The sequence below is a fragment of the Chlorella variabilis genome (assembly GCF_000147415.1).
Source record: "Chlorella variabilis unplaced genomic scaffold CHLNCscaffold_7, whole genome shotgun sequence".
Lineage (NCBI taxonomy): Eukaryota > Viridiplantae > Chlorophyta > Trebouxiophyceae > Chlorellales > Chlorellaceae > Chlorella > Chlorella variabilis.
The window spans coordinates 455,706-476,306 of record NW_005435081.1 but is presented as its reverse complement, the minus strand read 5'-3'; the positions used below and the strand labels follow the sequence as shown (position 1 = coordinate 476,306).

The window sequence follows — 20,601 nt, the reverse complement described above, 5'->3', positions numbered from 1 at the left end:
CAGCCTGCGCCTCTCCGCTGCGGCCCTGCCAGCCCACAGCCCCAGGCAGCGGCCGGTCCCCGCCGCCGTCTCAGCGCCAGCTCGGCGCCACCTCGCCGCCAGCTCAGCGCCAGCCCAGCGGGGCGACTCACTGCGCCGCGATGCGTGCCGCTTCCTTCTCCGCCGCCCTCCGCTCCTTCTTGCCCCGCTCCTTCCTGCCCCGCTCGCTCTGCATCGCCCGCATCTCCGCCAGCCGCTTGCGGTGGTGGTGGTCGTATGAGGACAGGTGCTCCTCCATCTCGTGGGCAAATTGGTACTGCTTGTGGCACCACTGCGGGACAAGGCGGGACGAGGCGGGACGAGGCGGGACGAGGAGGGGTGGGGCTGTTGTTGGAAGTCTCGCGGGCGGACTGGCGGGTGGCTCATGGCTCCCAAAACACTGGCAGCAGCGGGGGGTCTGAGGGATGGGCGGGCGCGAGGTGAGGGGCGGGCGCAGCAGGGGCCGCGGCGTGTGTGCGCTGGCCTGGGGCCAGCTGGCGCCAGCTGGCGTCCCCCACCTTGCAGTAAAACATGCGCAGCTCGTGTGTCACCTCCTCCCGAATCTTCTGCTGCCGCTCAGCCTCCATCTGCGGCGCAGGCGGCGGCGCGGCGGTCGGCGGCGGCGGCCGGTGGGCGGCGGCCGCGGCAGACGGGGGCGGCCACGGCGGCAGGCTCCCCGGCGGCGGCGCCTGCTGCCCAGCGCGGCGGCGGGAGCCCGGCCCCGCGGCCGTCACGTGTACGCTGCCGCACCTCCCGCCTGCGCTTTCTTCCCTCGTCCTCGTCAGCCTGCAGCTCCACCTCCAGCGCCCGCCGCTCCACAAACTCCGCCGCCGTGTACTGCCGCTCCTGCTGGCGCCGCCCCAGCCCCGTGCGCGTGCCGGTATCGTTGGCATCCAGACGCACGGGCTCGCTGATGCCTGCGGGAGGGCGCCGGGCGGGTGGGCAGGAGCGCTGTGCACTTGTGTTTGGTGGGAGCGGCTTGGTTGGGGCAGAGCGATGGGAGCGGCGCCGGCCCGCAGCATCGCGCGATGCGCGAGCGTCCCGCCGGCCCGCCGCCGCCCGCAGCCGCGCACGGCGCGCAGCCGGGCCCGGCGCACGGCTGCGTGCAACGCGCGCGCGGCTGCGCCGCCTCACCCTGCTGCTCGCGGCCCAGGCCGCCGCCGGGGCGCCAGCCCATGCGCTGCAGCAGGCGGTAGCCGACGTTGGAGGCGGGGATGGCCTGCTCGATGCTGGCACACTCTGTGTCCTCCAAATCCACGTTCTCGTCGATCCAGCGGGCCATGGGCAGCCTGGCAGGCAGCACAACAGGGCGGGGCCAAGGGTATTCGGCATGCGGGCGGCGGCGGCGGGAGACAGGGAGGCGGGGCGTACGGGCGGCTGGGCCCAACCCCAGGCGCACCGCAGCCGGTCTGCCAGGTGCAGGCCCCACTCTGGCGGTGGGGTAGGGCCCGGGCTGGATGGGAGGCAGGGGGCAAGCGCACACGCACTTAAAGTCGGAGCCGTCGGCGGCGGCAAGCTCGATCATTTCGTCCTGCCGCTGCCGCAGCGTTGACACGCGGAACTCATCCCCTCTGCCCGCAGCGAACCGAGGGTCCACCACCTCCAGCCGCTCCATACTCGCTGCTGCCTCTGCTGCAACTCGCCGGTCAGGGCATTCGGCTGGGCTGAAGGGCCGCTCAAATGCGATGTGTGTGCTTCATGGAGGACGCAGGATTGGTTGGGAGGGCGTGAAGCGGTGAGAAGACGGCCACAAACCCCATGCAGGCCGGCCGCGCTAGAAAGACCATCCCGCTGGCGCCCCATTTGCCGCGCATTGGCCTGCACAAGTCCCTCTCCTGCGTCATACAGTCGCTGCACCTGTCGCCGCGGGCTCCGCCTGGCAAAACTAGCAGCCATGCAGTCCCTCGCAGCTCGGAGCACGCCGGTGCTGGGCAGCAGGCAGTGCAGTGTTCGCAGCAGCCAACGAGGCCTCAAGGTGGGGACACGGCAGCGGCGGCTGGCTGGGTAACACCCCATGCCACGGCTCGCGCTTGTGGCCGCTCGCACCGCTCTGCGGGCCGCTGATGGCCACCGGAAATGTTATGGCCCGCAAATGCAGCACAATGCGTGCTGCCGACCGGCCAGGAGAGCTGCTTAGGGGCGCGCCCGCCGCGCTCGCCGCGAGAAACCTCTCGACACCCTTGCCTTGCTGTGTTGCGCCCCTGCTGCCGCCAGGTGGTGGCCATGGCCAAGAAGGGCATCCACCCCAAGTGGCACAACGAGGCCAAGGTCATGTGCAATGGCGAGGAGGTGCTGACCACCAGCGGCACCCAGGGCAGCTACACCGGTGCGGCCTGCCGCTCCGCCCGCGCGCCTGCCTCGCTTCTGCGCCTCGCTCCACCGCCTGCGGCATCGCGCAGCATCTGGCAGCGCCAGAGTGCACGGGGGTGTGGAGCGCACGCACGCGGGCGCCGTCGCAGCGGCACTGCATGCACAGGGGCGCTGGCTGGCTGGCTGGCTGGCGGCGGCGCCGACGGTCTGTGGCTTGCCGGTCCCGCCCTGCGTGCAGTGGACATCTGGAGCGGCAACCATCCTTTCTTCCAGGGCGCCACCTCCACCGTGGTCACCGATGAGGGCCGCGTGAACCGGTGCGTGAGCGGTGGCAGCTGGTCACCCTGGTCACCGCTGCTGGCACGAGCAGCCAGCGGCCCTCTGCCTCTCTTACTTTCTCGTGCTGCGTGCGCGTGCCCCGCTTTGGGCGCCTGCCTGTGGCTGTCGCACGTGGCCCTGAGGTCCCGCCGTGCCCATCCCTGTCCCCGCAGGTTCAAGCGGCGGTTTGCTGGCCTGGACAGCTTGGCTGCGATCGAGACCATCAGCGGCCAGAAGGCCGCGGCGGTTGCTGCCGCTGCTGCCGCCAAGAAGTGAGCAGGCAGAGCGGCCTCCTCCCTGCCCGCCAGCGCGCGGCAGGCGAGGCCCAGCCGCACAGCAGCTGCGCGCCCCGCCGGGGCGCAGCGCCTGATTTTGCCGCATTTCGTTTACAGTGGTTAGCAACGGATGTAAGTTCAGCAGTTGCGAGCACCCATGCACCGTGGTCAGTTGGGGTCAGTGAGGTGTGCGTGTGCACCTAGTTCGCAAGGAGGGTCGCCCAGAGAGACAGGCTGGGGCGAAAACAACTCTGGCGGTGGGTGCTGCCGCGGCCAGCGCTCCTGGCGCCCTGTGCGCAGCCCAGCGCCGCATGCCTTGGCCGCTGGCGCGGTGTGGCCGCCTCCCCGGCTGCCGGCCCCTCCCCTGCCGCGCCCCCGCGCGGTCAGCCGCGCGCGCTGCGCTGCTGGTGGCGCGTGAAGGCGCCGCGCAGCTTGGAGGGGCTGTTGCGCCCGCTGACGGGCGTCTCGCCGTCCACCCGCTGCCGCTTGCCCAGGGCGGAGGGCGACACCACGCGCTTGCCCGACCTTATGGAAGGCAGGGAGGTTGTGTCCAGGGGCGGCACCAGCGGGGCAGCAGCCTCGGCAGCCACGTTTCCTGCACCCAGCCCCGGCACAACGAGCAGCAGGTTCACACCCTTGAAGGGCGGCAGGCAGGCAGGTGTTGCAGGCCACTGCACGGCTCCGCGCCGAGCGCAGCAGCGGGACGCACCCGCGTCGGCGTTCTCCTGCTGCTGAGGCGCCTCTGCCTCTGCCGCCTCCTCTGCCGCCGCCTCCTCCCCGCCTGCCGCCGCCATCTCCTCGCCCGCCTCCTCTGCGCCCCCCTCGGTGGCATCTGCAAGCCGCAAGCAGACGGACAGCAGCGCCGATCGGGTGGCTTTGTTGGTGCTTGTGGGCGGGCAGCCCCAGCCAGCAGCCAGGACCACGCAGCACCATGCACCGCCGTGCGCACGCCGTCGCAGCGGCCTGCATCCATTCCCGCCCAGCCCACCTGCAGCCGGCCCCGCCAGCTGCGCCCTGAACTCTGCATAGACGGCTTCCACCGCCGGCGCCCGCAGCGCATCAATCTGGCCCCGCGCCGGAACCTCGTGCTCCCGCTGCGCCGGCACCTTGTCTGCAGCGGCAGCGGCGGCACACACACGCCCCTCAGCCGTTGTTTGTGTAAACGCCCTGCTGCCGTGCCCTGTGCTGCGGCAGCAGCTCACAGCAGCCAGCCCAGCCAGGCCGCATGTGCTGTGCACGGCAGGATGGCCGCTGACAGACAGAACCAGCCCAGCAGCAGCCTGCGCTGCCAGCAGCAGCGTACCTCGGTTGCCGTCGGTACGGTACTGCTCATCCACCTGTTCCTGTACCAGCCCCGACAGCCCGGTCAGCGCCGCCCGCTGCTCGCTGGCAAAGGCCGCCAGCGCGGCGCCGCCAGCCTCCTGCAGGGCTCCCAGGCCGCTCCCGGCAGCGGTGTCTGCTGCCAGCCCACCCTCTGCCGCCTCCTGCATCGCCGCACGCGCGCCGCCTGCCGCCTGCACTGCGCTGCCGCACTTTGCTGTCTCGCTGGCGGCAAGCGCCGCCACCGCCGCAGTCTGGCTGGCCACCGCCGCCGCCACCGCGGCGCTGTGCTCCTCCAGCCGGCCCGCCGCAGCGGCGGCCGCCGCAGCGGCAGCGGCAGCCAGCTGGTCACCACGCTGACTGGCGGCCTGCAGCGCGCCGCCCAGCCTGGCACCGCCATCCTGCAGCGCCGCCTGTGCCGCGGCATACGCCGCGCCCGCCGCGCCGTGGTTGGCGGCCAGAGCAGCGAGGGAGGTGTCGGTACCAGCCTCCATGGCTGCCAGGGCGCCCTCCAGGCTGGCCTGGTCCCCCGCAATCTGGCCCCGCAGGCCGCAGGCCGCACTCTTCACCTCAGCCTCCGCCTTGGCCACAAAGCTGCACCAGGGGTGGACAGTGAGTGAGGGCGGTGCCGGACGATGAGCCAACACACTTGTTACTATGGCTCACTGGCAACGCATGTGCTGGATGCTGCGAGGCGTGCTGCTGCTGCTGCATGCCCACACCCACCCGCCACCACCAGCTCTGCTGCAGCCCGCCCACCTGGCCAGCATGGCTCCAATCTGCTCCACCAGCGCTGCCTGCTCCGCCTGCGTCTTGGCCAGGAAGGACGACTCAAAGGCGTCCACGGCCTGGGCAGCAGAGCCCAGACGCTGGGCCACCTCCCCACGAGCCGCGGCCGCCGCGCCCTTGGCCTCGCCCAGCTGCTCCCGCGCAGCCGACACCAGGGCTTGGGTGGCGGCAAACACCGCCTCGCCCGCGGCCCGCTGCTCCCCGAGGAAGCAGCCCAGCTGTTGCTGCTCCGCGGCCTGGCTCGTGCACAGCGCAGACTGGGCCGCGCTCAACTGCTCCGCGGCCGAGGCAGCCGCTGCCTGCGCCTCCCGCAAAAAGGCGCCGTGCTGCCCGGCCAGGCCCGCCAGCCCCGCCGCCGCCGCCGCCTCCACCGCGGCTGCACCGTCCGCAGCAGCCACTCCAATGCCGTCCAGCTGCGCCTGCAGGCCAGCCATGTCGGCCTGCAGGCGGGCCGCCTCGGCGGCCTTGCGCTCCGCAAAGCCGGCCAGCAGCTGGCGGGCGGCGTCAAAGCGCTCGGCCTGCGCCGCCGCGGTGCCGGCCACCGCCGCCTCCATGGCTGACAGCCGCTGCGTGGCAACATCCCGCAGCTCCTGCACCAAAGCGAACCAGCCGACAGGCACACATGCCAGCTCAGCACGCTTGCAGCGCTGCCCAGTGGGGTCCACGCAGGCCTGTGCAAGCGAGCCCTGACCAGCCTGGAGCGCACCAACCTCCCCGCCTTCAGCCGACCAGGGCCCCTGCCTGCTAACGCATGCTGGCTGCCACCAGCTGTGCAGCTGCACACATGCACACGCGACAGCCCACGGCGACGCGCAGCAGCAGCCGCAGCTCCCGCACCTGCACCAGCGCCAGGTTGGCGTCCTCCACCTCGTTCTTCTCGTCCCAGCGCTGGAACAGCTGCGCCACGTCGGTCGCCGCGCCCGCCAGCGCCGCGTTCAGCGCCCCGGCATGCCCCGCCAGCGCGGCCTCGCAGCGCTGCTGCGCCGCGATGGCGTACTCGCGCTCCTGGATCGCCACCCGAGCCGCCTCCAGCTCCTCCCTCGTCGCCGCCAGCTGGCACCGCACCTGGCCCAGCTGCTTCTCGTACGACGCCGCCTGCTGGCCCATCTCTCGCTCCCACTCCGCCTTGGCCAGCTCGTGCTGCGCGCCGACCGCCTCCGCCTCCGCCTCCATCTCCTCCACCCGCGCCGCCAGCTGGCGCCGCTCGGCGCACTCCTCCTCGTACTGCTGGGCCGGCACATACACGCCTGCAAGCACACACACACACTCGCATAGAGGCAAGCTCTTGGCGGGGTGCGCTGCGATCCCACAGGGCGGGTATCCACTCCCCTGGTCAGGAAACAGCACCCCCAGCTCCTTCCAGCATGCACCCCCACCGCCATGGTCCCATTCTGGTCTGTTGCTGGGCAGCCAGCCGGACACTGGTCAGCTCCCCTGCTCGCAACCCACCCACCGTTCTTCTCCCGCGTGGCGATCAGCATCTGCTTCAGCTTCTCGATCTCAAAGTTCATCTCCTTGAGGTGGGTGGTCTTGGAGATCTTGGCGTTGACCTGCGGGACGCACGCCACGAGGCGCAAGCGCAATGATAGCATAGGCAAAGACCCAGGTCTCTTGCCAGGGCGCGAGGCGCGACAGGCACGCAGGACGGTTAGCGAGCGCAGTACAGTGTGCAATGCACAGGAGTCGGCACAGGAGTCGGAGCAGCAGGAAATAAATGCACCCCACCCCCAGCCCGCTGCGCCATCTGCCCCTCCGCCCCACCTCTGGCTTGTTCTTGATGTTCTTGGCCCTGTGCGCATAGTCCAGCGTGGACAGCGTCTCCTCCTGGCACTGCACCGTGGGCGCGATGGTGGCGATGATGCACGTCTTGGTCTTGCCGCCCAGAGAGTCGCGCAGCAGCCTGCGGGGGCGGGGCAGCAAGTGGTGTGCAGCAGAACGGCAAGGATGTCAAGCGGCAAAGCGGCAGGCACAGCACAGAGCTGCCAGGCAGGCTGGGCATCCGCCTACGGCGGTTTGGTACCAGGGTAGCATGCAAAGCATGTACAGCATGCACAGCACAGCATGCACAGCGCAGCTCAGTGCCTGGTGAGCTTGGAGTCGCGGTACGGCACGTGGCCCTGCCCCTCCACCAGCGCCGTGATCACGCGCCCCAGCGTCAGCAGCGACTTGTTGATGTTGCCCGCCTCCTTGGCCCGCTGCTCCACCGCGCCAGACCTGCGGCGCGCACAGCAGCAGAAGACGGCGGCGGAGGCGGCTCAGCCGCGGTTCACAAGCGCCATGCAGCCCGCACTGTACTCCAGCCTCCATCATTTTGGGCTTTACAGAGAGATGTTCCAAGCAGGCCCGCCACGCAGCCGCCGGCGCCGCCACCAGGCCGAAAGCTCAGAGCTGGGGCGGGCATACAAGCAGCCGCAGCCGCGGCCGCCGCCCCAGGCCCGCAGCACCCCACCGCGTGATGTTCTCCGAGCCTGCCAGGTCCACCAGGTACAGCTTGCCCACGCGGATGACCTCGTCGCCCTCGGGGGTCACTTCCCGCACGCTGACCGTCACGATGAACACTGCACCCGGGGTGGGCGGGCAGGTGGCGGCGGGCAGGGAGAATGTAGCACAGGGAGGGCGAGGGCGAGGGCACGCTGGCGTCGGAACGCTCCACAGCACGGTCACAGGAGCGCATGCCAGCGGCCGGCCACTCCCCCGCCGCCAGCCAGGAGGGCGCCCACCCGAGTGGGAGCGCGACGACTGCTTGTTGAGCAGCGTCTCCGCGGTGCGCCGCTTGGCGGATCCCTGCTCCAGCAGCGCGAAGATCTCGTGGCTGTTCTTCACAATCGACTCCTCAATGCCCGCCAGCACCACCCCGCTGCGGTCCTCCATGATGCGCACCTGCAGGGCGGGAGGCAAGGAGGGAGGCGGGCAGGCAGGCGGCAGCAGTGGGAAGGAGCGCGGCGTCGCCCAGGCAGCAGCCGACACTCCCACACCAACCCCGGCTTCGGCGGCGGCGGCACCGGCAGGCGCAGCAGCGCCAGCCTTCCTCCTCTCTCCACGCCACCATCCTGCTCTATCCACCGCCCGCGTGGCGCCCGGCTGGCGCACCTTGGGCACGTCTGCGCCCACGGTCAGCAGGTCTGTGATCTCCTCGTTGTACAGCTCCAGGTAGGAGCACTTGACGGAGTACTCGGAGGCGATGCCGTCCAGGTAGGCGAAGATCTGGTGGATGGCGCGCGGGATGACGCCCGCCCCGGGGCTCAGCTCGTCGCCGATGTCTCCCGTCATCGTGTGCGTCTTGCCGGTGCCCGTCTGGCCGTCTGCGGGGTGGGAGGCAGGTGACGGGGGGGCATGCGAGGCGGCGGTGGGTGGCATGCGGAGCTGCAGCTGTGCGCAGCTGCCTGCTCCCAGAAGCGGCGCCATTTACATTGCCTGTCACGTCTGCGGCATGCGCGGCAATCCCTGCCAGGCGCATGCCCCCAGTTGCCCCCGCCCTGGGCCAGTGAACAGGATGCGCGTGCAGGCGCTTAGCAAGCAACAGCTCACAGGCGAAGATGGTGCAGTTGAAGCCCTCCAGCACCTCCTCCACGATGGAGGAGATGGCAGAGGCGTACAGCTTCTCCTGGGTGGTGTCGTGCGGGAAGACCTTGTCGAAGTGGTAGGTGCGCGTGGTCTGCTGCTTGCTGCCGGGCACGCTCTGCGTCAGCGTCACCGCCTTCATCGCCTCGTCGCACCGCACCACCTGCGGGGTGCGGGCCGCCACCTCTTCCTTGGAGGGAGGCCTGCAGGAGGTGGGGTGCTGGTGTGAGTATGTCCAGTGGGTATTAGCGAGCGAGAAGCAAGCCAGCAAGGGAACGGACTGGCAGGCTGCGCCACCCAGGCACCCGCCATGCCGCCCCCTGCGGGCGCCGCCCCATGGAACTCGCACCTGCACCGCAGGATCACTTGCACGTTGACCGCATCCTGGGCGGGGCCCATGGCGCTGTTGGCCCGCGACAGCGGCTTGTTGTTGGCCGCCATGGGGCCTGGCTGTTTTTCGCTGCCAGGAGCTGTCAGCGGGGCATGGAGGGCCGAACGGCGCGGGCGGCGGAGGAGGTCAGGGTCTTCAGCGGAGGCTGAGGGCAGGCGTGGAGGAGGAAGGCAACGGAAATGGAAAAATGTACCTTAGGCGTGTACCCTCTGCGCCATTGGGTGAGCCCCCTTTGCCCGGTCCCGCAATCAGCAGCCTTCTAACGCGGTGGGTACAGCCGGGCAGGCTGTAACAAAGACACGGCGCTTGATCAGCGTCGCACCAGTGTTTGACCTCCGCTCCAGCCGGCCCTGCGGGGCTGCGGCCGCCAAGCCGCAATGCCCCGCAGCGAGCAGAGCGGCGAGGACAACCAGTCGGTTTACAGCTTCACCACCCAGGACACAGCCACCAGCGAGGAGGTGGCCAGGCGTCGGGGCCCCAAGAAGTACAGCTTCCACAAGCGCTTCGCCTACCAGAAGCTCAACGGCTGGCGCCCCATCCTCGCTCCGGTCACCGCGGGTGGGTGGCCCCCGCCACCCACCCGCCACCGCCAGCTGTTCACCTGCCGCCTGCTGGTGCTTGCCTGTGGGGCGCGCTGCTGCGTGCTGCTCGATTCGCATACCTCTGTTGCCGCCGCGCTGCGCAGAGGTGTTCTTTGCGGCGGTCGGCGTGCTGCTGTTGGCGCTGGGCATCCCCATCCTGGTGGCCTCGCTGAATGTGGTGGAGTACAAGGTACCATACGCCTTTGAGGGCCCCTTTGCCGGCGCGGACGCGGCGGCGCGCCAGAGCCTGCTGTGGGCGGCTCCCGACGACACCGGCGTGGAGTACAACGTTAGCGTGCTCATAGACAAGCGCATGGAGCCGCCGGTGGGTGCTGGCACGCCGCCGTGTGGGTGCGGGCAGCGCGTGCTTGTGGGTGCTGGCCTGGGCTGGGCTGCGGGCAGGGCGGCGGCCAGGCGGTGGCCAGCCTGCACGCCTGCTGGGTGCTGCAGCATGCCGCGCTGCCCCATCTCCCTGGCATGCACCCACTTCTCCTCCACCTTGTGTGCCCGCCCCCACCCGCGCCCCCCACCCCCCACCCACAGATCTACGTCGCCTTTGAGCTGGGCTCCTTCTTCCAGAACTTCCGCCGCTACGTGCGCTCGTACGACCCCACCCGCATGCACGACGCCCCCCCCACCGCCTCCCCCATCTCCGCCTGCCAGCCCTTCTCCTACCTGGACGGCAACGAGTCGCTGCCCATCAGCCCCTGCGGCCAGATCGCCGCCAACTTCTTCAATGACACCTTCCGCCTGCTGGCGCCAGGTGGCGCTGAGCTGGACCTGGACGACTCAGCCATCGCCTGGCCCTCAGACGCAGACCACCTGTACGGCCCCGTGGCAGCCGAGAACTACAACCCCGCCTCCTCCCCCGCCCTGCGCGGCGGCAACACCTCCGACCTGGTCCTCAACGCCAACCAGCACTGGATGGTGCGAGCCTGGCGCGGTGGGGGGCGGGCCGGGGGCCGCTGCGTGGGTGGGGCGTCGGGCCGGGCAGCAGGCTGGCAGCAGGAGGGCAGCAGGCGTCGGCGACCGGCCTGCCTGCTGTGCCGCGGGCTGGCGGGTGCAGGTGTGGATGCGGCCCCACAGCCAGGTGGCGATACAGAAGCTGTACGGCCAGCTGAACACTGCCATCGAGGTGGGCACCGAGCTGACGCTGGTGGTGAACAACCGGTACAACACGTACGAGTTTGGGGGGCCCAAGACGGGTGAGCCGGAGAGCGGGGAGGGTGTTGGAGGGGGAGCGGTGCGCAGGGATGTGGGGGAAGAAGCTGGCGCATCGGCGGAGGCTTGCGCGTCTGCTCGCCGGCCGCTCCCATGCTGCCTGCCTGCCTGCCTGCCCACCTGCCCTGCCTGCTGCGCCGTGGCCTGCAGTCATCATCACCACCAACAGCTGGGTGGGCGGCCACAACAACTTCCTGGGCGCCTGCTACATCGCCGTGGGCGGCCTGTGCCTGCTGGCCTCGCTCTTCTTTGTGATGGGGTACCACATGGGTGCGTGCGCAGCTGGCAGCCGGCCCTGCCGCCTGGGCCGCTGCTGCACGCCTGGCGGCCGCGCTTGGCGGCGCCCTGAGCGCCGTGTGCGCAGGCTGGCTGCCGCGCCAGGATGCCTAGCGTGCCTTCTGTCCTGCTTCCACCCTTCCGCCGCCGATGCTGAGCACTGCCCTTTGCTGCCCCTCCCTGCCTGCCTGCCTGCAGGCCTGATCTGGAAGAGGCAGTACGGCGACCTGGCCAACCTGTCCTGGCTGCGCCGCCACTCTGCCGAAATCCACGCGCAGCAGCAGTTTGCGGCCGCCTCCAGCAGCAATGGCGCCGCCGACAACGGCGGCAACGGCGTGGCGTCGCAGGCGGTGCAGGTGCGAGGGGCACGGCGCTGCCCGCCTGCATGCCTGCTTGCGCGTCGCGCTGGTGGTGGTTGGGCGAGGCTCGGCGCAGCTCCCGGGGATGGTTGCTGCGCTGGCGAACCCACCACCCCCTGGCTCGCGTGGTGCAGGATGGCAGCGCCGCTGCAGGCGCCACGTCAGCAGTGGCAGCAGACCCCGAGGAGCCGTCAAAAAACTGGTGAACCGCCGCGGCAAGCGTGCAGCAGCGGCGGTAGCTCCGGAGCCGGCGGTGTCGGCGGCGGCGGGCAGCAGCAGCGAGCAGGAGGCGGTGTCCGCCCCTGCCGAGCTGCCGCAGCCCGGCGCCCCGCCACCCGTGTAGGGCCCAGGCGCACAGCCTGGACCCCGCGCCCCAGCAGGCCCCAGGCGGCCCCCGGGCATGCAGCCCGCGCCCTGCACCCGCTCGGCGCGGCTGCTGCCTGGGGCCGTGCTGCTGGTGGGCTCCCCTTGTGCACGCACACACACACTCCTTGACTGCTTCCCTTTCCCCCTGCTCTCTCAACATTTGCCTCTCTCTGCTTCGCATTGTGCGGGGGCGCTTGGTCCAGCTGTCCGTCCATCTCCCCTCACACCCCGTCTTCCCCCTCCTCTCTCGCCCCGCCTTTACGCTGACTGCAACAACGCTGCACTGTGCACGTGTGAGCCCCGCCTGCGGCCCCGGCGCCTGCTGGGCGCCTGGATGCACCGCCCGCCTCCCCCCCTCCAACTCCCAACACCTCCCAGCTGCAGTGCCTCCCGCGGGCCCTCCATTCCAATCGTGCTTCGCAATTGTTTCAGAGAGACCATACGGTAGATGTATGCGTTTTCAGGAGGTAGCGAGCGGTAGGAAAGGAGCTCGCTGGAGCGTGGGGCAGTGAAGGGTAAACTTACTGACTGGGGGTGGAGGGAGGATCAACGTGGAGGGAGGGGATCGACAGATGCAGTACGAAATGGGCTGTACAAGCGTGAGGGGTAGGGTGTGCGAGAGAGCATACTGGGAAGAGGATACAGGGGAAGTGGATTGCGGAAGGGGTCGGAATATGCGCGGGTGGGAGCCTGGCTGGGCGCACCCAATGGGCGCCAGGCAGGGGTGCGTTAAGGAGGGAGACAAGGAGGGCAATAGGCTCGGCCAGCTGCGCCTGGGTGGCACAATGCGCCCCCCTGCCGACTTGTGCAGCGGCGGGGAGGGGGAGGCATGCAAGGGGCAGAGGGCCGGCGGGGCAGGGCCGGCGGGGCAGAGGGCCGGCGAGGCTACTGACTGCCAGGTAGGCGGCCGGGGCGCCGACGCAGGGCAGGACGGGCCCCTGAGTAGCAGCAGGCAGCCACGGGCGGCGCAGTGCAGGGCGCTCTTCTGGAGGCAGCAGGCGCCAGGCTGGCGCCAGCTACGCGTCCACGTGCAGCTGCACCGGCCGCAGGCTGTGGCTGCGCTTGGCCGAGGGGCTCATGCCCCCGCCCGCCTCCTCCTCCTCCTCCATTCCCTCCCCGCGCCCCAGCCCGCGCCGCCGCCGCGCCGCGTGCTTGCGCAGCAGCACGGCCGCCACGACCGCGGCGCAGGCCGCCACTGCCGCCCCCGCCACCGACGCCGCAATCACCAGCACCTTCTCGCTGCTGCCGCCGCCGACGACGTTGCTGGCGCTGCTGCTGGTGGCGTTGGCGGGGACCGAGGGCGGCGCCGCCTCGCCGTTGCCGCTACTCACTGCAACGTCTGTGGTGTTGGAGTGGTGCCCCTCCTCCTGCCCGCCCTCCTCGGCAGGCGCCGGCGACAGCGCGGCGCCATAGTCTGCGGCGGGGGCGGGCACCGCGGGGTCCAGCCCGCTGCCGTCCAGCAAGCCCCAGAAGCTGCCGTTCTGAAGGTCGGGCGTGTCATCCACCAGACGTGGCAGGTCGCTGCGGCGCAGGGTGCAGGGGGCGGGGTGCAGGTGCAGGGGCGGCTGGGGTCGGTGCGAGCGCGGCGGCAAGGCCGAGGGTGGGGCTCCCGCCGCTGCACCTGCCACCGCTGCCTGCCTGCCTGGCCCGGCGGCCCGGCGCTCACAACAGGGCGGCTGGGCGCCGGCCGGGCGCCCGGCCACCACCACCACCAGCGGCTGCTCTGCTGCCGTCGCAGCCACGCTGCTGTACCGCCTGCCCGTACCGTCCGTACCGCACCTATACATCTGCGTGGGCAGCAGCACCCGGTCCACCACGTGCAGCCAGCCGTTGCACGCCTGCAGCGACCGCACCAGCTGCGCGTTGTTGGCTGGCCAGCCGCCCGTGGCAACCACCTGCGGCGGCGCGGGCGGGGCATGCGCGAGGCGTGGGCCGGCAGCGACAGGCGGGAGAGAGAGAGGGAGGGAGGGAGGGAGGGAGGCACCCTCCTCGCCTCCAGGCGGCAAGCATGGAGGCAGGCGAGCAGCAGCAGCCGGCAGCAGCCGCACCACCACGCCGCTCCCACCACCACCACAAACAATATCATCATTATCATGCTTTGTCACTAATATCAATGAACGCCGCTGCCACGCCAGCCCTTCTCACCGGAGAGGTGGCGCCATCGAAGGTCACCGTGTGCTGGTTGTCGCCGCCGCCCAGCGCGCGCCCCAGCGACGTCTGCAGCCCCGTGTTGCCCAGCTGCACCAGCTGGCTCACGTCGTACGCCCTGCAGCGGAGCAGCACAGAGCCAGGACCAGGCGCGGCGGGGCGGGGCGGAGCAGCGGCACGCGTCGGCGGACAACCGGACGTTTGTCACGCCGGCGGGCTGCGGCGGCTGGCAGGGGCCGGCGCGTTGCGGGCGTGGCGCGCAGCCAGGTGCTCGCATGGGCGTGAGCTTGGGCGCGCCCGGGCTGGGGTCAAGCCCCCGCTTCTGCCCTGGCGACAGCCGCAGCCCCTCCCTGCCTCCCTGGCTGTCGACAGCCTGGCCCGACCCTGGCGCCTGCCGCTGCTGCTGCCCGCCCGCCTCTCTCACCCCTGCGGTATCTGGTGGTAGAGCAGCACCGAGTAGAAGCCATCCTCCAGGCTCAGCTGGTCATCCAGGCTATCGATGCCTGCACGCAGCCAGCAGAGGCGGCGGCGGGTGGCTGCCGCAGCAGGCCGAGAGCCTCTCCGCAACCGGCCGGCCGCGGCACGCCCTGCCCCGCCCTCTCCCTGCCACGCGCCCACCGGCCCCCAGCCCCAGCACGCACCTGCCGCCAGCTGCTGCAGCGCGTCGTTGGTGGGGACCAGCACCGTGAAGGGCTTGCCGCCGTCCACTGAAAACAGGTTGTACCCGGAGCGAGCCAGCTGCACCGCCTGGCGCAGCTCGGGCTGCTGCCGCGCTACATCCACTAGTGAGGGCGCGCACCGCTTGCGGGTGGACAGCGCCCCCTGAGCTGCCGTCCCGCTGCTGCTGCTGCTGCTGCTGCTGCTGCTGCCGCCGGTGTCGTTGGCGAGCAGCCGGCGGTGCGGCTGCAGCGCCGGCTGGGCCCAGGTAGCGCCGCCAGCCGCCACCGCCGCTGCGGCCTGCAACAGTGGAAGAGGGCGCGGCGCTTCAGCAGGGTTGCAAGGCGCGGTTCTCCGGTTGGCCTCCAGGAGGGTAGGAGGGGGTGGGCGCCCAAGGGATCCGTGCAGTTGGGATGTGGCATGGCGCCGCGTGGCGAGTCCTGGCCGCACCTGTGCACATCCGATGCCATGGTGCAGCTGTAGTAGCGTGATAAGCACCCACAGCGCTCGCATGGTGGTCGGCCGAGCCTGCTTGGGTGGGTGGTCGGGGGAGGAGCACCCAGGAGGCTGCCCTCAGGACCCCACGTCCCTGAATATGCGAATTGATAACTTCTGCTGGGCGGGAATTGCGGAACTGCGAAGGGCAAAAAATGCCCGCGTGAGGTGGCGCAGCGCCGGAAGACGTGCCGCAAAGGCACGCCCGCGCCTGCCTGCAGCATGCTGCAGCATGCCCAAGCCGCCCCGGCTCGCGTACGGGTTTTGCCGGCCGGAGGGCAAGCCTGTCGATGTTGTGCATCCTTGGAGGACCTGCCGCCTTGCATGGGCGCATGGTGAACAGGATTACAGGGGCGGGTGCTCCAGGGAAGGATGGTTGGTGTCGGCAGGATGACACACACGGCGCGGCCTCACGCCCACAGCTGGAAGGCTTCCAGCGGGACGAGCACCTCGTTGCGCCACCGCGCCGGGTTGGGCCCGCCCTCGTCGCCGCCACCTGCCACCAGCTGCCAGCAGCGCCCCGCCGGCCGCAGCCCGTCCGCCAACAGCGCCCGTCGCAGCGCCTGCTCCACAGCAGCAGCAGCAGCCTGGCTGGCCGCCCCGCTAAAGTCGGCCACAGCGTACACGCCGCCGCTGCCGCCGCCGGCACCGGCCTCGCTGCCGTCGCCGCCATAGGCAGGCGCGCCCTGCGGGAGCCGCGTGTACTTGCGTACTTCATACTGCTTGCGTTTCAGCAGTACTTCGTACTGCCCTGCTGCCGCCCCCTGGGGTCCCTTCCGCAGGTCGCCCACCTGCAGGCCAGACAGCAAGGCGCAGGCCCGGCAGGCGTCAGGTGTCAATCGCAGAAGGCACGGCTGGGCACGGCAGGGCGGCGGGGAGATGCTTCCGCAGTCGTGTGCTGGGCATGCCGCCTCGCTCCCTCCGGCGATATGCCTCACAGGAGGGACAGGCGGGGTGCAGCCAGCTGGCAACAGCCCCCAGTCGCCGCGGTGCCGAAAGACGAGCTGCCCGCGGCACGGGCACACACCGCAGGGCGCAGGGCGCAGGGGAAGCCCGGCGAGCGCACCTGCTGCAGCATGTGGGCAAATGCCTCCAGCGAGAAGTAGCGCTGCTGTTGGATCGCGTCCCAGGTGTCCACGTGGCGGCAGAAGCGGCCTGCGCAGGGGCGCGGCAAGGATGAGGGAAGGGCGAGGAGTGGGGCCGGAGCGCAGCAGATGGGGGTGGAGCGTGGGCCGGACATCCCTCTGGGAGCGCAGGAGGAGGCAGCAGGGCACGCCCCCTCTCTCCACATCCCCACAGAGCCGCAGCAGCCGCGCGCTTGCACCCACCATGCCCAGCCACCCGCGCCGCCCCGCCCCACCCCTCGCTGTTGCACCGCCTCAGCCACCCACCCACCCGTCTGCGGGTTGATGGCCATGATGCTGGTGCCGGTGAAGGTGAGGGTGGAGTCCCACACCCGCCCCAGCGGCGTGCCCCGCGCAAAGCTCAGGCTCATGCTCATGGCCCAGCGGGTGGTGACCTCCAGGGGGCCGCTGCGCCGCACGTCGTGCAGGGTGAAGGTGGGGGTGAAGACGCGGCGCAGGAAGGCGATGTTGAAGAGGTAGCCTGCGGGTGAGGCGGCGCGCGCGTGTGTGTGTGTGTGTGTGTGGTGTGTGGCTGTGGCGACGGGTGCTGGGCGCTGCCGAGCGGGCTGGACGCACGACAAGCCTGAGGCTGGGCTGGCGGGACCGGCCCTGCGCAGTCGCCCCCGCCAGCCCGCCCCAGCCCCAGCCAGCGGCACCACTCCAGATGCCGCTGTCCTGCCCGCAGGCCAGCCAGCCACCCTGGCCCCCGCATGCATGCCCTGCCACCCACCCTCACGGCCCCCCCGCATGCCCCGCCGCCCACCCTGGATGCTGTTCGCACCTTCCGCATGCCTGCCCTGTCACCCACCCGCCCACCCACCCTGTATTCCGTTGTAGTAGGTGATGGGGTCCTCAAACACGACATCTGGGTCGTACTTGCCCGCATCGATGCCCTGGTCGTCAAACAGGTGCTGCAAGTCCTCCCGCAGGAAGGCCATCAGGCCCTGCATTGCAGGCAGGGTTTCAATCAGGTGACGGGCATGGGGAGTGCGAGCAGCAGTGGTGGGAGTGCAGCACTGTGCAGCGCACTGAGCAGCACGCATCCCTGGAGAGCCGGCAGCAAACCGTGTGCCCCGGGAGAGAGCGGCCGGCCGGGGCAGCCGCCCCTCACACCTCCACCAGGCGATCCTGCTCCTCGGGGCTGCTGGCGGCGGGAGGGGCGTCGGCCACCGCCGCCGCCGTGCCGCTAACTGGTGTGGCACGCAGGGCTGCGCACGCGCCGCGCCTGCGCTGCTGCTCCGCGCTCCTGGCGTGGGCGTATGCAACGCGCGGTGCCCACGCTGCCGTGGTAGGTGCGGGCGACGGCGCGGCGGCGGCGGCGGCGCGCCTCGTGCCGCCGCCGGCGGTGCCTGCCCAGCTGCTGCGCTGCAGGCGGCAGATCGTGCTCATGTGGGATGCGCGATCAGGTGAGGCCGGCGGCAAGGAGTGAGGCCAGGCGTGGGAGACTCTCGAGGTTGGTGCAGGAGTTCGCGGCAACTGCAGCCGTTGTTTCGCCAACAATTGTGGTCTGCGAGGTCTACAAATGCCCAGCAGACGTCGCAACGTTCGAAACAATGGCTTTTTTGTGGGGGAGGGCTGCAGTCATTTCGGCAGCAAGAAAGGAGGTAGCAGTGCACGAAACATGCGTGTTTAGTGCGCTGCTTGCTGTTTGAAATACAAGAACACTTCCGCAGCAGCTGGCTGGAGCATTTGCGTTGCCGTTCACGGTCCCCATCTTGCATGCTGAAAAAGAGCCTCTGCGCTCGTCTATAGCCACCCCATAGGAACGAGGGAGCAGATAATATAGCTTCACACATGCAGGCGGCCGGCATGCGCGTGTCCCTGCGGGGCAGCCCTGCCGCCGCCGCCGCTCCCGCTGCCGCCGCCGCCGTACCTTGCGCACTTCCCTCGCGGCTGCACGCACACCAGCTGTTGCCAAGCTTGAGGTTAAGATGGGCCGCACGGCCGCAGCATGCAGCATCGCCAGCATTTATAGCAGTCGCAGCGGGACGCGCCGGCGCAGCGGCGGCGGCGATTGCGGCGGGCGCAGGCGGCGGCGGCGGCTACCAGCGGCCGCTGTCAAACCAGGAGCGCAAGGCGCAGCGCGCAGCGGCGCAGCGCATGGGCAGGGGCCTGTGCACCGTCAACCTGGGTCAGAAGGGGCTGACCCCCACCTTCCTGGACGGCTTCCGGACCGCCCTCACCGCCAACGGACTGGTCAAGGTGCGGGGGCGGGAGCCGGAGCCGCCCGAGGCGGGCTGGTGGGCGCAGCAAGCATGCCGGCGCGTGGCGCGTGGCGCGCGTGTGTGTGTGTCCATCATGTGCATCATGCGCAGCGGGGCGGCTTGTTTGGGCTCTTTGGGATGGCGGGCCACGGTGCAGGCAGCCCTCGCCGGCCTAGCATACATAGCCTGCCGTGCTGCCAACCTGTTCTGTGCTTGCCGGCTGCCTGCACCCACAGGTCAAGGTGGGCTCATGTGACGACAGCCCTGACGAGGTGGCAGAGGTGCTGGCTGCGGCGGGCGACTGCGTGCTGGTGCAGAAGATCGGCTTCACCCTCACCTTCTACCGAGACAAGGGCCTGCCGCCGCCGCCTCCCCTCAAGCCGGCGGCCGCCGCCAAGCCGCGCGCGGCCAAGGCTGGCGCGGCCAAACCCGCAGCCTCGGCAGCGCCGCCTGCGACAGCTGGCCCGGAGGGAGAGGAGGCAGGGGCCGAGGAGGCGGGTCGGGGCGGCGAGCGTGCTGAGGTGGCGCCAGTGGATGCTGACGAGGTGGATGCTGAGCTGGCGGTGTACCTGCTGGAGAACGAGGATGCCTTCAGCGACTCGGACAGCGAGGGGGAGGAGGAGGAGGAGGAGGTTGACTATGGGCGGCCCAACAGCAGCCGCAGGCAGGCGGCGGCGGCCAGGGCGGCCCGGGAGAAGCGGCCGCCGCCGCCGCCCGAGTTCACCGTCATCGGGTGAAGGCGCTGCGGTGGCCCTCGCCTGCCGCTGCCCCTCCTGTGGCTGCTGGCCTCCCATGCACCCCTCGGCAACATCTCTCTGCCCGTGCGGCAACCGGACCAGCTCCTGGCGATCTGCCTGGCGATCTGCTGGTGCGGTTTTCTTACAGGGCCGCTCTATGTGGGCCCGGCAAATCAATCATGTATGTATATGGTATCGAATCGTGGGGAAAAGAACATGGAAGGAAGTGGGGTGAGCATTCCACTCAGTGCGGTGCCGCGGTGGTTTAGGCACGGAGGAGGGACGGGGCCGTCTGGGTGCATTTGTGCTGCCAGGCGCAGAGGCCAGCGAGCCTCACAAGGAAGTACACGAAACGCACAAAGGGAGGGGGAGGAAGAGGCACGCGGCAGTCGTGTTGGGGTGGGCCAGCCGCCCACGCGCCGGGCGAGGCGCAGGAGGCGGCGGCCGCGGCAAAGCTGTGTCTTTGGGGGAAAAACATGGCACGCACACAACTGGCGGGGAAAAAAGGAGCAGTATCGTGCTGGCGAGGGCCTTGGCCTGCGCAGGTAGTGTGGCAGTGTGGGATGAGATGGGGCGCAGCAGCCGCAAGGTGCAGCCAGGCGTGAGGGTTGGTGGGGGGTCGGTGCTAGGGAGATGTTGACTGACTCAAGGGGCATGCCAGAGCTTGGGCTCTTAAGCTTGGTGCAGCCAGGAAGGGCAAACAGGAAGGGATGTGGAGGTGTTACGTTCAGGGGCGGGAGTGCATTGCCGCAACGTACGTTGCAAAGGCGGGTGTGGCGCCACGGCAGGCCCCGCTTGTGTGGGGCCTGCGGCAAAAAAAACAAAGCGTGCAAAAGAGATGCGGTGGCCATGTGGCTTTCACAGCGGACGGCCGCTGCGGGGGTCTGCGGGCGCGGCCGTCGGGGAAAAGCAGGTGATGGGCAGATGGTGGTAGGAATTGTGGCGCCGGCGGTGAAGGGCTGGTGGCAGGCGCAATGAAAGGGGTGATGCGGGGTGGGGAGCATCCTTCTTCTAGTTCGAGCAAAGGGTAGAGGGGCATAGGGAAGCGATGAAAGGGACAATTCCAAGAGAGAGAAAGGGAGCAAGCATGGAGCAACGGGCGCCAGGCGGGCACCACATCAACACATTGAAGAGCTCGCGCGGGCTGCGGGGGCCCAGCGCAGCACAGGGCGCTCGCCTCCGGGCCGGGTGGCGCACTGTGCTGTGCAAACACCAACCACATACGTGCCGTTGCACACAACGGGCGGAGCGGAGGCGGCGGCGCATGGGGGCGTTTTAGTTGGCAAGGAGGCGCGAAGAGATGAGTGCGGTTGGTGGGTAGGGTCGGTGAGCCATCAGATGGAGGTGGGGAGAGAGAGGGGAAGGGTTGGAGTCGAGTCGAATCAAACAGCCGCACGTGCGTGGGGAGGCGGCAGCGCCGGATCAGGCGCGCCCGCCTCCCCACCACGGAC

General features: G+C 70.2%; 7 protein-coding genes across 7 annotated transcripts; 3 read left to right on the top strand and 4 right to left on the bottom strand.

Annotated features, from left to right (window-relative positions):
- Positions 1-127: 127 nt before the first annotated feature.
- Positions 128-1,633, bottom strand: CHLNCDRAFT_144195 (hypothetical protein; the record flags this gene model as incomplete). Its single annotated transcript, XM_005848586.1, has 5 exons — positions 128-310; positions 537-605; positions 769-935; positions 1,153-1,307; positions 1,506-1,633. 5 exons carry the CDS (start codon positions 1,631-1,633, stop codon positions 128-130), a joined length of 702 nt encoding a protein of 233 aa, XP_005848648.1.
- Positions 1,634-1,867: 234 nt separating this feature from the next.
- On the top strand, positions 1,868-3,075 carry CHLNCDRAFT_34966 (hypothetical protein). Its single transcript, XM_005848789.1, has 4 exons — positions 1,868-1,993; positions 2,233-2,344; positions 2,567-2,645; positions 2,820-3,075. The coding sequence occupies exons 1-4, from the start codon at positions 1,913-1,915 to the stop codon at positions 2,920-2,922; spliced, it is 375 nt and encodes a 124-aa protein (XP_005848851.1). The 5' UTR covers positions 1,868-1,912; the 3' UTR covers positions 2,923-3,075.
- A 4,030-nt stretch (positions 3,076-7,105) lies between these two features.
- On the bottom strand, positions 7,106-8,733 carry CHLNCDRAFT_48708 (hypothetical protein; the record flags this gene model as incomplete). The annotated part of the gene is made up of 5 exons (XM_005848585.1): positions 7,106-7,244; positions 7,480-7,588; positions 7,751-7,910; positions 8,121-8,332; positions 8,559-8,733. The coding sequence occupies 5 exons, from the start codon at positions 8,731-8,733 to the stop codon at positions 7,106-7,108; spliced, it is 795 nt and encodes a 264-aa protein (XP_005848647.1).
- A 1,373-nt stretch (positions 8,734-10,106) lies between these two features.
- CHLNCDRAFT_17454 (hypothetical protein) lies at positions 10,107-11,047 on the top strand (the record flags this gene model as incomplete). Its single annotated transcript, XM_005848788.1, has 3 exons — positions 10,107-10,490; positions 10,630-10,768; positions 10,935-11,047. Coding segments are annotated over 3 exons (636 nt in total), but the record flags the coding sequence as incomplete, so codon positions are not given.
- Positions 11,048-12,801: 1,754 nt separating this feature from the next.
- On the bottom strand, positions 12,802-15,103 carry CHLNCDRAFT_144191 (hypothetical protein; the record flags this gene model as incomplete). Its single annotated transcript, XM_005848584.1, has 6 exons — positions 12,802-13,306; positions 13,565-13,680; positions 13,931-14,051; positions 14,358-14,436; positions 14,575-14,890; positions 15,041-15,103. The coding sequence occupies 6 exons, from the start codon at positions 15,101-15,103 to the stop codon at positions 12,802-12,804; spliced, it is 1,200 nt and encodes a 399-aa protein (XP_005848646.1).
- A 392-nt stretch (positions 15,104-15,495) lies between these two features.
- CHLNCDRAFT_144190 (hypothetical protein) lies at positions 15,496-17,598 on the bottom strand (the record flags this gene model as incomplete). Its single annotated transcript, XM_005848583.1, has 5 exons — positions 15,496-15,876; positions 16,152-16,240; positions 16,481-16,690; positions 17,030-17,153; positions 17,323-17,598. The coding sequence occupies 5 exons, from the start codon at positions 17,596-17,598 to the stop codon at positions 15,496-15,498; spliced, it is 1,080 nt and encodes a 359-aa protein (XP_005848645.1).
- A 711-nt stretch (positions 17,599-18,309) lies between these two features.
- On the top strand, positions 18,310-19,150 carry CHLNCDRAFT_144189 (hypothetical protein; the record flags this gene model as incomplete). Its single annotated transcript, XM_005848787.1, has 2 exons — positions 18,310-18,411; positions 18,650-19,150. 2 exons carry the CDS (start codon positions 18,310-18,312, stop codon positions 19,148-19,150), a joined length of 603 nt encoding a protein of 200 aa, XP_005848849.1.
- Between the last annotated feature and the right edge of the window lie 1,451 nt (positions 19,151-20,601).

Bases quoted from the DNA above. Each gene is read 5' to 3' on its own strand.
- CHLNCDRAFT_34966 (XM_005848789.1), top strand. From the start codon at position 1,913: ATGCAGTCCCTCGCAGCTCGGAGCACGCCGGTGCTGGGCAGCAGGCAG. The intron at 1,994-2,232 runs GTGGGGACACGG...TGCTGCCGCCAG, and splicing joins GCAGCCAACGAGGCCTCAAG to GTGGTGGCCATGGCCAAGAA. The intron at 2,646-2,819 runs GTGCGTGAGCGG...CTGTCCCCGCAG, and splicing joins GATGAGGGCCGCGTGAACCG to GTTCAAGCGGCGGTTTGCTG.